We start from the raw sequence: 17,351 nt of genomic DNA on the forward strand, positions 1-17,351 counted from the left end.
GTGGTTAAAGTGCTTGCCTAGCATGCATGAAGACCCGGGTTCGATTCCTCGGTACCACATACATAGAAAAAAGCCGGAAGTGGTGCTGGGGCTCAAGTGGTAGAGCTCTAGCCTTGAGAAAGTCCAAGGACAGTGCTCAGGCCCTGAGCTCAAGCCCAGGACTGGCAAAAAAAAAAGAAAGCTCATATTTGATTTATGTTTTTTTTTTTTTTTGGTTTTTTTTTTTTTTGCCAGCCCTGGGCTTGAGCTCAGGGCCTGAGCACTGTCCTTGGACTTTCTCAAGGCTAGAGCTCTACCACTTGAGCCTCAGCACCACTTCCAGCTTCTTTCTACATATATGGTACCGAGGAATCGAACCCGGGTCTTCATGCATGCTAGGCAAGCACTTTAACCACTAGGCCAAACTCCTGGCCCCTCATATTTGATTTAAATACATGTACATTTGAATTTACCTAGTAAAGTTAGTTAAATATTTTAAAGAATTCAGTGGCTATAGAGCTTTCATGAACTTCACTATTATGCTGATGCAATAGTGTGTATTCCATTTTAATCATTGTTTTCTTCTTTGACTTTTCAGCTGACTTTCACAGCAGTGGGCACATTGTTGTTAATGGATGGAAGATACACAACACAGCAAAAAATAAATGGTTTGTTTGCATGGCAAAGACACCTGAAGAAAAGCATGAATGGTTGGAAGCCATTTTGAAAGAAAGAGAGAGAAGAAAAGGTGGGTTGTGGACAGGGAACTATTCATTCTTTCCAGAAATTTCAGTGGGCTTGAGAGCAGATAATAGAAACAAATTAGGAAAAAAATGGCTTGATGTTTGGTACTCACCTTGATTTACTGTATCAACTGAGTTACATATTAGTGTATATTTTAAGTCATATTAATGTCATTATAGGAAAATCTTATGTGAATATTTTATTTTAATTATACTATAGCCCACATAGTCTTTTGGTTTAATTTCACCTTAATGTTTTTCAACTTTTTTTTTTGCACATTATGCTTCCAGTCTTTCAAATTTTTCTTTAAGTTTTTATCAGTCTTTCTTTAAAACACAGACTTTAATACTTCTCCAATCAAATCAAGTTAGCTTCCTAATTAGGATTAGCACTTTGTGTGTATGTGTCTCTCTATATACAGTAGATATACATGTAAACTTTACATATGATTAGATTGTTATTGAATATAAGGTTATATAACCAATAAGAACTTGTTCATATAGGAGTCTTAGTTGAGATTTGACTTTATGGAAGCTTCAAAATGTCCTTGGTGTGGCAATATTTAGCTCACAGACTTTATTTCTAAAAAGTCTTTTTTATATAATTTAACTCAAAAATAGAAATACTTGTAATTCTTTTTTCCCCTCCCTTCCTCCCTCCATCTCCTCCTTCCTCATCCTTTCTTCTTTCCCTCCCTTCTACCTTCCTCCCTCCCTCCCTTCCTTCCTTCTTTCCTTCTTTCCTGTAATTCTTCCCCTTTGGTAGTATTAGAGTTTGCATTCATGGACTCTTATTTTCTAGGCAAATGTTCTACTACTTGAGTGACTCCCCAGCCATTTTGCTTTAGTTATTGTTGGGTGACGTCTCTTGGTTTTGCCTAGGCTGGCTTCAGACTGTGAGCCTCCTGTCCCTGCTTATCAAATAGCTGGGATTACACTACATTTACTTAATCCAGTTTATTGATTATGATGCGGTCTTGCTAACATTTTTCTCTGAGCTGCTGGGAACCTGATATTACCAATCTTCTCCTCAGTAACTGGAGTTGTAGGCATGTGCCATCAGACCCGGCCTATTGAACAACTCAAGTATCAAATCAGATAGCATCAAAGATGAATTGCATTTTTTGTCACATTGACTGTCGTTTACTCCCCCATCCACTCCCCGCCTCCCCCCACCCCCCAGAATGGCTATGTTCTATCCAAGACAAAAAAATGTGAAAGAAAATAAAAGGGAATTCTCTAAAACCCCATGATATTTCTTCAAACTCTACCCTGTGGATTATTCACCATTACTGATAAATTTTATTTTGTCTTATACTGTTGAATATACGAATTTGTAGCTTGGAAGACCAGTAGTTTTTCAACAGTTCTTTCTCAGTTCCATCCACTGATTTGAGTGTGAGGAGTCCCAGGATTTCAGCTGTGGCACTAATACCTTCTCCCTAGCTCTTGGCTTGGCTAATCTAGTGATGGTAGATTAACTGCAACTTCTGACCTGCCAGTTTCCCAACTTTATGTCCAGCATACTCATATTCTCAGTGCTCACGTTTGTCCACTTGGAAGCTTGTGCTCAAGTACCCTCATCTTCATTCAGTTGCTCTCATCAAACCTTGTCAGGAATACTGACTTCTCTCCTCCATTCCTACATTATCCAGTTGCTGTGACCTGTCAATCCCTTGCTTATTCCTCACCATCTTCTTCCTCAACTTGTAGCCCCTTTCTGCTCACATGTTTGTAGTTTTGTTCTAATGACCTTCCTCTTGGTAAGCCTCCTGCTTACAGTTTGCTCCCCACATTGCCCTCAGAGTTGACCTCTCTAAAGGAACTGAATGTTTCTTCTTCATTGCCTTGCTGTTCCCTACCTGCTGAATAAAACACAATATCTAAGGAATGATGTCCATTAAAACTGTCAGGACTCCAGCCTAACCCATCACCACATTATCTTCTCGCCTAAATCCGGGGCTGTCTGTGTATCAGTGGACATTAGCTCTCGTGAACACTTCTTTGTCTAGAAATATCTTTTCATTCATTTTTGTTTTAATATAGCCTTCTATGAAAGATCCCAACATTTTCAGGTACAAGTGAGTATCCTGCCTTTGCTTCTGTGGTTTCAGGGTGCATCCCAGGCTATTCCCAGGGTTACACTGTCCAGTTACCCAATCTCATCGGCTACTCTTATGTCACTGGCTAACCCATAGACCTTTGGGCACCGTTGTGTAAGATGCCTTCTACCCCAGCAATCTTTCTTGATTCTCTCCTTATTACACGATGAACTTGAAAATCGGGCCCATTTTATCGCACTCTGTCCACAGAGCGTCCCGCATTCAGTAAATAGCCAATAAATACTTGTTTCCTGAGCAAATGAATGGGGAGATATTTGAGTTACATGATGTCTTTTTTTTATCATTTTCGGTAGGTTTAAAATTAGGAATGGAGCAAGACACCTGGGTAATGATCTCTGAACAAGGTGAGAAACTTTATAAAATGATGTGTGAACAAGGGAATCTCATTAAAGACAGAAAGAGGAAACTGACTACGTTCCCTAAATGCTTTCTTGGAAGGTAGGCTTTGTGGTTTATCTGTATGCATTTCATTTATATTTTCATTCTCTCAAACTTTAATTTTCCTTTATTTCTTTTGCAAAAATACTCTCAAGTATATTTTCCCCAATATTAAGCTATGAACTCAAAACCTTGAACTTGCTCCATTTACTTTACATTTCCATCTTTCCTTTTTTTTTTTTGCCAGTTCTGGGGCTTGAACTCAGGGCCTGGGCACAGTCATTAGGAATGTAGTCTAAGAAACTGAATCATGTAAGGTACAGTAGAACCTGGTTCCAAGAAGCCCACTTCTGTGGGAGACACACAAATACACAGATTATAACATGTCCAGTACTATATTAGGAGTGCTTGATTCATTTTTCCCATAATGCAACCTGCCCAACTTTCAGTAAAGACATGCCTACCTATCAATAAATATAAAGATGTTCACTTTAGGCCGGGAGTTTGGCCTAGTGGTTAAAGTGCTTGCCTAGCATGCATGAAGACCCGGGTTCGATTCCTCGGTTCCACATACATAGAAAAAAAGCTGGAAGTGGTGCTAAGGTTCAAGTGGTAGAGCTCTAGCCTTGAGAAAGTCCAAGGACAGTGCTCAGGCCCTGAGCTCAAGCCCAGGACTGGCAAAAAACAAAAAACAAACAAACAAACAAAAAAGATGTTCACTTTATCAATTAGGTTAAGTACATTACATGCTCTATTTACTTGGAAAGTTTATTATAAAGTTCATCTTTTTTGGCAGCAGACACAAAACTAAAGGCAAAGAAATATACAATAAATTACAAGTTATTTAAAGTTATTTAAATCAAACTGATAACAGATTAATTTATTTACAGGGATTGACTGAGGTCCTCTCCGCCTCCACTGAGCTGTGTAATAGGTTTTGCTGGAATTTCAAATTTTTGCTTTCTGATTCTTTTCATTTATTGTTATTTTTAATACACTTGATCAAAACCATGTGTAAAAAATATCTGTAAACAAGTTGGGCTTGTAGTATGTTTCACTTGGTTTCCACAGACAGTGATAAATGGAATTCCCTGTCTAGTTACATCAGTGCAGACTGAAGAGGGGATTGGCTAGGCTCTGTGCTGACTGCCTACTACCCACAATTCCTAATGCAGGTATTCACAGGAATTTCATATATTTTAAAGATATAGTAATTGAATAAGGGAGGTTAAGGGAATGCCATTAGAAATAAAAATATGCTAAAGGAGCAGTTCAATGTATAGATCTCAGTCCAAGTGTCTCAGTTCAAATTCTGGTGTCATCCCTGCCTAGTTATGAGACTTGGGCAGGGGAATTGCTATGTCTTCTGGAAACACAGAGATGATTACAGTATGTGCCTGCAATTCCCCTCAGGACATCCTTTTTCACTAGCTATGAGAATATACAATGTAACCATAGACTATATTTGCCTTCCATCCCCAACTCTGAAAAACGGAGGCCATAAAATTCCTGGCTGAAGGGCAGCACTGGATCTCTTCTTTAGAGCAGGTGATCACACAGCTGCCCAAGGCAGTAGCATTGTTTCCCACAGTCTCCCAAGTGATAGCTTTGATACAAAGAAAAGGACACATCTGGGTCCAGCTTGGCATAAGATCCCCATACGTCAACAGGACTGGGTCCATGGGGTTTAACCTTCAGGGTTCTCAAAAGGAGATGCCCACTGAGCAAGAGATTCTCCTTAAACTATGCCTTTCCATCCAGTTGTTGTAGGCATGTAGTATAAGGGTCATTTTCATAGGCATGTAATATTAGGAGTCATTTTTTACTCTAGCAATACTGATAGTCTTCTTCCTTCATGTGAGCTGGTATTTGGGGGGGTAACAATGCTAACAATGCTAGAGATTTAGCCCACGTCAGAGCTGTCCTTTTTTCAGGTGTCCTTTTTCGTTTGTTTTTTTTTTTCAGTCATGAGGCTTGAACTCTGGGCCTGGGTTCTGGCCCTGAGCTCTACATCTCAAGGCTGCTGCCTTACCCCTGAGCCTGAGCATTGTCCCTGAGCTCTTCAGCTCAAGGCTACCACCTTATCTCTGGAGCCACAGACCCATTTCCTGTTTTCTAGTAGTTAATTGGAAATAAGAGTCTCATGTTCTTTAATGTCCTGACTGGTTTTGAACTGTGATCCTTAGACCTCAGCCTTATAGGCGTGAGCCACCTTGCCCTCCTTTCAGGGATTTTTGTTTGTTTTTGCCATTCCTTTGTTCACACAATCTCAGATGGTTGTCATGCTAATTAGTGCTTGTGGTCAGTTGCATAAGATAGACTTGGGAAATGTCAGCTATGTATTTCCTATAATAGCATTGTGTTACTGCATCCTACTTCAAATTGAAGATTGAATGTGAGTGGTTTATCATCCTTAGCTGTGTTGTCAGACTTCCTATTCTTTGGGTAAGTCCCATGATAAATCCACTTGTCTACTTCCTTGCTTACCTCCTCTCCAAGTTGGAAAAGAAAAGCCCTATCATTTTATAACTGTATTTAAATTGGTTATTTTCCTAATTCAATTTTGACATCCTCAGAAATTTGGTGACTGAATGGAAAAATTATTAAATTATTTTTAGCTACATATCAACCATCTCAACCCTAATGCCATTCACTAACATTTAAAGAGAGCTTATTATGTGTCAGATCTGTGCTGAATTCCAGACATCTCATTTCATCTTTTGATGATCCTGTGCCATTGATGTTCTTGTTATTACCTCTACATTGTCAGTGAAAACATGCAGGTAGCAGAGAGGTCATGCAGCCAATGGAAATTAAAATAAAAAAACAGATTTGCATCTGCGTTTTCTTATTGCATAATATACCATCATAACATCATACCTCACTATAGTATATCGTTAGAACATTTTTATTTTCTTATTCTCTTTTTGTTCTTTCTGATATTCTTGGTCTTTCTTTAGGAGTATTCTTATTTAATAAAGTTATAAGAAGGCTTTTTCCAATTTGTCATGCTTTAGTGCATATCTCTTAGACTAGATAGTTCAGTTTTAAAGTTTTGCATGCCTTGGTAATTTGACATTTGATTTTTATGTTGCTTTTGGTTTTCAAATGGCTGGAAAAGTAAATTTCTTGATACTCTTCATAGTGTCGATTTTTCTGGCCTGTAGGCACAAACAAGAATGAAGAAAAATAAAACAAGAAAAGGAGAAAAGAATAGAGAAAAAAAGAAAGCCAATATGCAGCAATTGTTTTAGCTTATGTAAAATTTAGAATGTTAGATTTTTAAATGTAGATTTTAACATGTATGAAGATATCTTTATTTGTAAACAATCTCTGAACTAAGTATTTTCCTTATAAAATGACCAGACCATTTGCCTTTCTGTGGATATTAGCCCCGCAATAAAAGCTACTTCCACTTTGGATTTATGAGAGGTCTCAACAAGCTGAATTGTTTATTGAAATATTATTTAGGAGACTCTCAATATACGGGTGTATATGGAGTTCACAACAGAGTTCAACTTCTTTGATTTAGGCCTTACATATGCGAAAAAAGATCTGCTGGAATATATTACAAAGATCTTTTTTTTTAATTTTGAGGCTCCTTTTGTAGTTGCTTCATATACTATATAGTATATGAATATAGCATATCTAGTATATATAATATAGACTTTCTGGGAAAAAAATATTTTTTCATTGCCTTTGTGTCACAGTGAATTTGTGTCATGGCTGTTGGAAATTGGAGAGATTCATAGACCAGAAGAAGGTGTTCACTTGGGACAAGCATTATTAGAAAATGGAATCATCCACCATGGTAATTATTTTAGTAATTTATTTACTCTCTGAACTCACATATTTCCATTTTAGTTTATAATTCTCCATATTATAGGACTCTTTTCTAATGTATATAGAGTAGCATTTGGAGATCAGGGGCTTAAGGTAGAGCTGTCTACCTTAAAGCGAACAGCTGCCCCAATAGCAGGAGTTAAGTTATTGGTAAATGTTGTGTTTTAGGACCATGGAGAAGTGACTCTAATTTGAGGGCAGTAGCATCACTTCTGGGTATGACAAAATGGATAGAAAGCTGAAAGAGCACTGGCGATAGAAAGCTGATTTAGCCACAGCTAAATACATTTCCATTTAAAATTCATTTCAAAATTTCAAGTCCAAGAATTCTTCATATACTTAAAGTATGATAATTAAAAACATTTTTGACATTTTCACCTTGATTAATTTTTTTTTCTTAGAAATGTACTGCTGAGCCGGGAGCAGTGTTTCACCCCTGTAATCCTAGCTACTCAGGAGGCTGAGATCTGAGGATTGAGGTTCAGAGCCAGCCAGGGCACTAAAGTCCATGAGACTTTTATCTCCAATTAACCACTAGAAAACTGGAAGTAGTGCTGTGGCTCAAGGGATAGGGCAGTAGCCTGGAGCTGAAGAGCTCAGGGACAGTGCCCAGGCACAGAGTTCAAGCCCCTCGATTAACAAAAAAAATGTATCACTGAATTATTTTCTTTTAATATTTTTCTATTTGTTGTCATTTGGTGTAAACCTGGGATTATACTGTTATCAGACTCTGATCAGTTGTAATATCATATTTGGTATGCAGAATTTTGCTCATGAGCAAGACTTTAAAATATCTGACCAGTCAGGCACCAGTGGCTCACTCTTTAATCCTAACTTCTTAAGAGGCTGAGATCTCAGGATCACTGTTCCAAGCCAGCCTGGGAAGAGAAACTTGTGAGCTTCTTCTCTCCAGTTAACCATCAAAAAAATTGGAAGTGAACCTGTAGCTCAAGTGGTAGAGTACCAGCTTTGAGTAAACAAGCTAAAGAACAGTGACCAGGTTCTGAATTCAAGCTCCACCTTCCCTAAATGGAGGGTCTCACGGAGAGAGTAATTCTATTAGAATGAAGAATTAGGAGACACATGTGTCAATTCCCAAATATGTGCTTCCAACTGTTCCTAGTGAAAATGAAGTTGAGTAAACCCACTGTTTGAAAGAGAGCAAGCAAAAAAAACAAGGAGTTCCTGGTGGTGGTACCCCGGAATTTCTTGGGAGAAGAAGGCAACCTCTCTTCATGGTGTGCTGTTAATGTTGCACTCGAGGGAAGTGGGCTGTTGACAGTGTCAGTGTTCACACGAGAATCCAGAGCTCTCATTCCTTGTGCTCTATCATGTGCTCAAGTCAGCTTATACAAGCCCCGGAGAGCTACTAATGAAATTAAAAACATTTTGCAAGCTGCTTGGTGGCTGAACACAATTAGTATTAATACTGAAATGATATAACCATATGCTTAAGCTAACCCAATGGTGAAATCTGACATTTCCTAGTTATTACTATTATTATATAATAATAGTAATTATTACATATTATTACATAGTAGTTATTACATATGACTATACCTTGTGTTTCTGAAGTTATTATACCAGTTATCTCTGGTTGGTGGAAATAGTGTCATGGTCTGTTCTTGCACCATTATCTCCACGGCAAGTAAGTTCCAGTTGGTAGCTTGAAATTGGCTGGAGAGGAAGTACTTATGTCACAGAAATAAGCAAATGCGATGAGTCAGGGCTCCTTCTCCCTCTACTCCCTTTACTCAGCCTCAGGCCCCTGGGCCTGGTTCCTGACCATCCCTTGTTCAGAGTGTCTGAAAGACTGTTCTAAGTGACTTTCCTCAAGAGATTGCTTGACCCCTGGTTGGTTAGTAAATCCATTTTCCATACAAAAGTTGTGGATTTGAATCTATCCCCATTCACTGATTTATAAGGTACCAATTTATATTTGTTCATTGGCCCAGTTCATAATGACCAAACCCACAAGTTTGATTGTCTTGTAGTGTTTTTACCCTATTTTGAATAAGTCCAAAAACCACTTACTTCAATATTGTAAGAGACATGCCCTTGAATCTTGGAATATTGAGAAGATAAATATTAATAGGCCAAAATGGGTGTAGGTAAATTGCATAAAAGAAGTAAATTACTGACCTTGAAACCTTACAGTTTCAAAGTATCTTATCTTTATTTTATGCTTTCTCATGCTTTTTTGTTTAGTGCTTGGCAATCTTTGCCTATTTTTTTTTATTTTCAATAATGTTAGCTCAATTTGATGGTCCTTTAACCATTTAAGAACTTAAAATTGTCTATATAAATGAACTAACATTTGACATGTTTTGTGTGTTTGTGTGTGCTCATGTGCATAGGTACATGTGTTTTCTAACAAGTCTTTTGTCATTCTTTGAATGTAATTAATCTAATGTAATTAATTTGGAAAACTTTTTGTTCCCTTTTATAACATTTTTACAAGATGAAATGTAGATGAAAGTTTTCTACTTAACCTTGAAAACGTAGCTCCTTGCAAAAATTTTCATCTATACATGCTATATTCACTGGACCCTGCCCACCCTGCCAAAAAATAGAAATAAACTCTAAGCTTTATTTTGAAGGTTTTTTTCCTTTCTAAAATAGTCCTTTTTTGTTATAATGTATAAAAAGATAATTTTCCAGGCTGGGAGTGTGGCCTACTGGTAGAGTGCTTGCCTAGCTTGCATGAAGTCCTAAGTTTGATTCCTTGGTACCACATACACAGAAAAAGCTGGAAGTGGTGCTGTGGGTCTAGTGGGAGAGTACTAGCCTTAAGAAAGACCAAAGACAGTGTCCAGGGCCTGAGTTCAAGCCCCAGGACTGGGATAACAATAATAATAATAATAATAATTTATCCTTGAGAAAAAATACAGAAGAGGTTTTAATAGTCTTCTCAGCCCAGTTATAATAAGATACAATTATATACATATTATATAATTGTATATGTATCTATGGTGTCTGACATATTTTGATGTGCACATAAATTGTCAGAAGATCACCACAACCTAATGAACATATCCATTACATCAGTGTGTGTGTGTGTGTGTGTGTGTGTGTGTGTGTGTGTGTGTGGTATGTTCTATGAGCATTTAGTTCTAATCTCTTAGCAATTTTTCAATACATAATACATTATACCATATTTTCTGTCTCAAGCCATCCTTTACTAGACACTCAGGATGTATATTTGGGGATGCAGCAGCAAGTCTTTGCATACCTATTCCGTGTGTGTGTGTGTGTGTGTGTGTGTGTGTGTGTGTGTGTGTGTGTGAATAGTAGGTGGCTTTGAATCCAGACTCATAGCACTAGTAGTGCTCCACTGTGTGGGCCACATCTCCAGCCCTTTTCTGTGTGTGATAGACCACACCTTTTATCCAGAGGGGCCTGGGTTGTGATCTCCTATTTATGCTTTCTGTCATTACTAGGATGACAGGTGGACGCCACCATCTTTTCTACTGAGATGGGGTCTCACCAACGCATTTACTTACTTTGTTTTTGCCAGTTCTGGAGCTTGAACTCAGGGCCTAAGCACTGTACTTGGACAGTTTTTGCTCAAGGTTAGCACTCTGCCACTTGAGCCACAGCAGTCCTTCCAGCTTTTTCTGAGTATGTGCTACTGGGGAATTGAACCCAAGGCTTCGTGCATGCTAGGTGAGCACCCTACCACTAGGCTATGCTCCCGACCCCCTCATCAAACTTTTTGCCTTAAATATTCCCCTGCATAGGCAGATACCACTGGTATGGAGTTGGTTTATTCGTATTTTTAATACTGAGTTGAATGAATTCCAAATATGTTTTCGATATTAGCTTCCTGTACTATTCTAACTTGTCTATTTTTTATATGCAATTTATTGAGAACATGTATGCTGAAGGAATGTTGAATTTTGTTGCATGCCCTTTCTGTGTCCGTTGAGCTCATCACAGGGTTTTATCCTTCATTTGTTATTTATTATATACAGCATCATATTTATTGGCATTATTTAGTGTTCAGTCCTCTTGCTTTAAGGACAAATAGCACTTATGGTGTATGACTCTTCTAATGTCTTGTTGAATTTGGATAATACTTTGTTGGAACAATATTTGTTTAAGATTTTTGATCTGGTCTTATCAGGAATACTGGCGTGAAATTTTTATTTCTTTATTGTCCTCATCTGGCCTTGTAAAATGAGTTTTGAAATGTTCAGATTTTCAGAAGCAATGGAAAAGGGTTTATGTCAATTCTTCTTTCTGTGTTTGCTGGAATTCATTTGTGAAACAATCAGGTCCTAGGAATAGGAGTTCTAAAAATTTGGAAGTCTTATCATCGGGCTTTTACTGAAACATAACACTCTCATTTTGTACTGATTAAAGAATTTTAGTGACAAGTAGGAAAACAATTTCTTAGAATTATTCTTAAGAATTATTTCAGTTTTAAAAAGTTACATATTGAAGTTATTTAATCTACTCTGGAGGTCTAAGCTCAGTATAAATGATCAGAATATGTATATGTGTGGTTTTGGCACCATCACTATGTGATAGAATGGATAAAGACCAAAATCCACTTTCCAAGACAGAGTGAAATCTCGTTTATCATTAGTATAACTATCACATTTGCTTTTAGAAGGTCATTTTCTGTTCAATTTTGTGGTATTGTGATGAAGTGTAAAATAATGTTGAAGATTTAAATAAATAGAATTATGTACTATGTGTATTTATATGTGATATATAAAGATTAATTTAAAATATACAAATACATGTTTATTTATCAGATATCTACCTGAATATCAATATCAATTTCTTTCACAGATTACTATAAAGAAATTGTAAAGCTGGATGCCTGTAATCCTAGTTACTCAGGAGGTGGAGATCTAAGGATCACAGTTTAAAGCCACCCCAGGCAGGAAAGTCCATGAGACTCCTATCTCCAACAAACTGCTCAAGTAGTAGATTGATGGCCTCGAGCATAAAGAGACACAGGGACAGCACCCAAGCCCTGAAAAAAAGAAAGAAAGAAATTGTCAGAATAGAATAATTAATGAGTAAATATTATGAGCTTTACTATAAAAATATTGAATTGCTGTTTTAAAAGTAGGGTGATACCTATTTCGTAGCTTCATTGTTACTGCCTCTGTGTAGAGCATTTGATACCCTCATCTACTCTCCTGTGTTCACAGTTACTGATAAGCATCAGTTCAAGCCAGAACAGATGTTGTATAGATTCCGCTATGATGATGGCACCTTTTACCCGAGGAATGAGATGCAGGATGTGATTTCAAAGGTAACTTCCTCTCCCATCCCCGTTCCGTAGCAGAAGCATTGTTGTCTTTCTTGGGAAAAAAATCAAAAGCTGTTTGAGAGACTTAAAATAAAAATTCTCCTGGAAAGGAGATTCTGAGGCACAACTTCAAGCATGCCTTTTGATTTTTTATTTCTTTTTTGTCATGAGTCTGAACTCTAGGCCTGGGCCTTGTCCCTGAGCGCTTCAGCTCAAGGCTACCAGCCTACCCCTAGAGCCACAGCCTCACTTCCCGTTTTCCAGTGGTTAATTGGAGATAAGAATCTGATGGACTTTAATGCCCTGGCTGGCTTTGAACCATAATCCCCAAATCTTAGCCCCCTGAGTAGCTAGCATTACAGGCGTGAGCCACCGCGCCTGACTGCCTTTTATTTCTTTGGGTATTTAAAAAAATTCTAATGTTAGATTATTTCTTCTTTCTAAGAGGAAGTAATTGTTTCCTTATTTTCTTTTTTTGAAGTGTGTGTGTGTGTGTGTGTGTGTGTGTGTGTGTGTAGCAACCTGTAGTCATTGAATAAAATTAAAATATACAAATATAAAAGTTGTAATATGACTTTTTCCATTGTACTCTTAAATTTTTCTAAGTTATATTGTAACATAATGGAAAAATTCCTGATCATTTGTTGTGCAATATCTTGAAATTTTATACTTCAAGAAAAATAATTTTCATTTTAAGAAAATAATATACAACATTGAAATATATATATTATTTGTGTGACAAACTAAATGCACAGTTAATCTTATTTTGTAATGAGTTGAATAATTGTTAAGTTGAATGAGATGGTGGTATGATTCTAGGAACCTGACAGTAAATTTGCTAATTATTTCCAAATAATGCTGCCATTTCCCTGGATTGATTTTATTTGCTGCTGATACGTTTTGATTTTACACAGGGTGTAAGATTGTATTGTCGTCTCCATAGTCTCTTTACTCCAGTGATAAGGTGAGTAATTTCTATGCTCTGAAAATCATAATCGAATATATATATTGTTAATTAGTACTTGGCATTTGTTTGTCTTCCCAAAGTGAAAATTTATTTTCAAACACTAGTTTAAGTAATTAATCTTACAATATCCCCAAATTCTCCAAGACTCTAATTAGGAAATATGTCCTATGTCCCTTTATAATACTTTCTAAAATTATTTTGCTATTCATAGCACATTACCGAGTTAATATTTAATTAATAATAGCTAACTAGGAAAGGATTTCTAAATACTATTTTGTTTTTTTACCATTATGATTTCTTTCTGTTACCATTTTAAAATTAAACTATGAGAAATGCAGGAATAGTGAGTGAACTCCGATCATAGGATGAAGGTTTTTAACTTCTTCAAGTCCCTAATTTGAGGGACAAAGTGAAACTGACATGAAATGTGGTTCAAACACACAAACTTAAAGGACTACAGTTACCCATTGAGACAATATAGAATAAATTACATTCATAAGTTATTATACAAAATCATTTCTGTGTTATCCATATCCTCCAATGTGACATTCATAATAAATCACAAAGTCTGAAGAGTGCCTTTGTGATCAGTTGTCTCATGGATTCCAAGTTCTGAATCATTACATATCAACTTGTTTGGAAGGCTCAGGCAATGTTGGTTCTTCTCTTTTCTTCATCTCTGTCATTGGTTCCATCTGGGTGAGAAACACAACACATGATATAACAGAGTAGAAATGAACTGGCAAATCAGTTCATTCAAAGAAAGCTGTAAATGTTTATCATGTACTGTTGTCATTTGCCCCTTTTCCCTTAATTTTTCAAATAAAAAGATAATTTAACTAAAAATATAAAATTAAGCTTCATAATCACATATTTGACAGGTGCTTTATTTTATGGTAGTCATCTTATGTACTTTTTTTTCAAGAATGATACTTTGTTCTCGAAAATTAAGAATTACTTTTGGACTTAATATAATTTTATAATTTTATTTTCTGTGTAACTTTTGCATTTTCATTTTAATAAATACACTTTTTTAAAAAAAAGAGGAACCGGTAGTTTCGGTTTACTTTAGAAAAACTAGGAAATTTTGAGTTCTGTATAGTTATTATTAATAGAAGAATAATGGATTTTTGTACTATATAGACATATCCATTAATTAGTGGATATTAAGCTAATTTCAAATGACCAGATGTTATATGAAGTTTATTGACTAACACATTTTCAGAACAAAAATTCATGAATTATTTCTGAAAAGAATTTGAATATCAGATGTATTTGTTATTTCTTTTTTTCACTAAGGAAATTCAGTCCCTGTTTCAGTGGGTGGAATGCCTGCTCACACTACACAACCACACTGCAAAAAGATCCTGGCAGAGAACCCAGGGTCTTACCCAGATTCCTAGAAGTGTCCAACATCCTTTCATTAGTGGGCATTATATATGTAAAGAAATGGGGGTGGGGTGAGCATTTATTGACTTTAACCACAAAAAGGTAACCTTAGCAGCTGAGTACTGGTGACTTACACCTGTAATTACAATTAGCCGGGGGGCTGAGATCTGAGGATTGTAGTTCAAAGCCAAACTGGACAGGAAATCTATGAGATTCTTATCTTGGATTTACCAGCAAAAGTCAAACATGTAGGTATAGCTCAAGTGGTAAAGCACTAGCCTTGAATGAAAAATCCAGTACACACACACACACACACACACACACACACACACACACAAACACAAGCAGATAACATTTAAATGTTTTGGATAACATAATATTAAATAATCAAAACTGAGCACTTTACCTTTGTCTTGCTAAAAAATAAACAGCTGTGGTTTAACTTGGTGTCACTTGTATATGTAAAGACTTTAGATGCATGAAAATATATTCTTAAAATATTTTTTAATCATATGAGATTTCTTATAAAAGTTACATTCCTGGGGCCAGGAGTTTGGCCTAGTGGTTAAAGTGCTTGCCTAGCATACATGAAGACCCGGGTTCAAATCCTTTTGGTACCACATACATAGAAAAAGTGCTGAGGCTCAAGTGGTAGAGCTCTAGTCTTGAGAAAGTCCAAGTACATTGCTCAGGCCCTGAGCTCAAGCCCACGACTGGCAAAAAAAAAAAAAAGTTACATTCCTCATGGGTCATGGGGCTTAAATTCAGCCTGGGCATTGTCCCTGAGCTCAAGGCTCAAGGCTATTACCCTACCCTTGAGCCAAGCCCATTTCTATTATCTAGAAATTAATTGGAGATAAGAATGAGACTCTTGTCCTTTTGTGCCCCAGCTGGCTTTGCACCTTCATCCTCAGATCTCAGCCTCCTGAGTAGCTAGGATTACAGGGATGAGCTACTGCGCCCAGCAGGAAATGTTCTTTTGTTAGTAATTGGAACTTATGTATTGGCAAGGAAAAAATTATGAGATAAAAGGTAAGCAGATTAAATATGTGATGTTTATGTTTTCAATATGTATTGATATGTTAAATTTTTACAGAGAATGTGTATTTAATATAAAATTCTCTGGTCTATAATACATTCATTTTCTTTCCTGATGCTTATAAAAACAAAAGTGAAATTAGGTATATGTTATCAGAAATATGGACATAGACTGAAAAGAAAAAATCTCTAATTTGTAGTATAAAATAATGTAATGTAATATGTAATATTGATATTAATAACTAATGCAATATTAGTTAAAAGTAATTATTAACTAATAGCTATATAATTACTATTATCATTCATTTATTTGTGAAATCTCAGAAATTTCAGCTTTATTTCCTAGAACTTTATTAAGCACGTGGATAAGAGGATGTAAATATTCATTGTAATTACTGACAGAGACTAAAGGACAGTTAATATAGGCAGTACTTATTATGCTGTTCAAGCTTTCATTTTGCATTTGTTTTGGCATTTTAAAGGACTGTCATTTTCTCCTCTTTTGATCCAGGCTAGGAAAATGAATGTATTATAGATTTCTGCCCTTAGGCTCAGATCTGATCATGAGATTTGTTTGGTCTCTAAACAGAATTTTATTTATCTATTTTATTCTGGAAAGGGTACTCATGAGGGACTGTGATGTGGAGAGCCACCTGGGCTCTGTGTTCTCAAGGGATGTGATTTCACAATGCCTTGGTTAGACAAGAGTGTATGACCAATTCTATGTGTCTACGACAGAATGGGCCTGCATGTTTTTCAGAAGAGCAGCACGAATAGTCCTATAACAAAATGCTGTCTCCCTAAAGAAAGCAAAAACAGGAATAAAGTGTATTAGTTTATTTATGTATAATCCAAGGACTGTTTTTCACAGAATCTACTATTACTTAAGGAGAGAAATTTATTTCTGTTATCCCTTTATTACTGAGATGGTGTGCTTCTAACTAAATTGTGACCAGATATAGCAATAGTAATGTATTTGCATCTAAAAATGCTTGCAAACGGAAATGGAGAGACAAAAGGGGAGCAACGGCAGCAGTGGTACTCACTAGACCCTGTGTTGAAAATGAACTCTACAGTATATGGGTAGAGATGTGAGGGCAAAACTGAGAGAGAAAGAAGGAAGGGGAGAAGAGGAACTATGCTCAGGACCTGATTTGTAAAAAGGTAACCCCTTTGTACATCATCTTGTATCATCATAAAAACTTGAAAATGTTTGAGAGGAAAAAAAAAAGCATATTTACAAGAAAGAATGACCCTGCAGTGGTACTATTGTGGGCATGTCATTCCCTTGTTTCAGATGTTGTACATGACAGACCTTCCTTATTTACATATAATTTGGGTAAGTGATTTGGATTATACTTAGTTTCTTGATTAATGTTTTTGGTTTCTCTTTCCTTTGTAGAGATAAAGATTACCATTTAAGGACCTATAAATCTGTGGTGATGGCCAACAAATTGATAGATTGGTTAATTGCACAGGTAAATAGACAAATGGGTGTTGTTGAGTTCTGGTTATTGCTGCTTTAAACATTGATCATGTGTGTTAGGTACTTACAAAACCCAAACTGACTGTGGACAAAGCAGTGTGAACTAACTTGCTCAAGTTTAAACCACAAAATTTCA

General features: G+C 36.4%; 1 protein-coding gene across 1 annotated transcript in view; it reads left to right on the plus strand.

The window, feature by feature from the left end:
• Positions 1-17,351, plus strand: part of Prex2 (phosphatidylinositol-3,4,5-trisphosphate dependent Rac exchange factor 2) — a 262,087-nt gene that overhangs the window by 112,953 nt on the left and 131,783 nt on the right. The window contains exons 9-14 of the mRNA XM_090338918.1: positions 578-727; positions 3,139-3,283; positions 6,934-7,034; positions 12,235-12,338; positions 13,250-13,299; positions 17,132-17,207. Of these exons, the coding sequence (XP_090195044.1) occupies positions 578-727; positions 3,139-3,283; positions 6,934-7,034; positions 12,235-12,338; positions 13,250-13,299; positions 17,132-17,207 (626 nt within the window). The remainder of the gene's footprint in view (positions 1-577; positions 728-3,138; positions 3,284-6,933; positions 7,035-12,234; positions 12,339-13,249; positions 13,300-17,131; positions 17,208-17,351) is intronic.

Source organism: Megascapheus bottae, chromosome 9, assembly GCF_031878675.1.
Source record: "Megascapheus bottae isolate mThoBot1 chromosome 9, mThoBot2.hap1, whole genome shotgun sequence".
Taxonomy (NCBI): domain Eukaryota; kingdom Metazoa; phylum Chordata; class Mammalia; order Rodentia; family Geomyidae; genus Megascapheus; species Megascapheus bottae.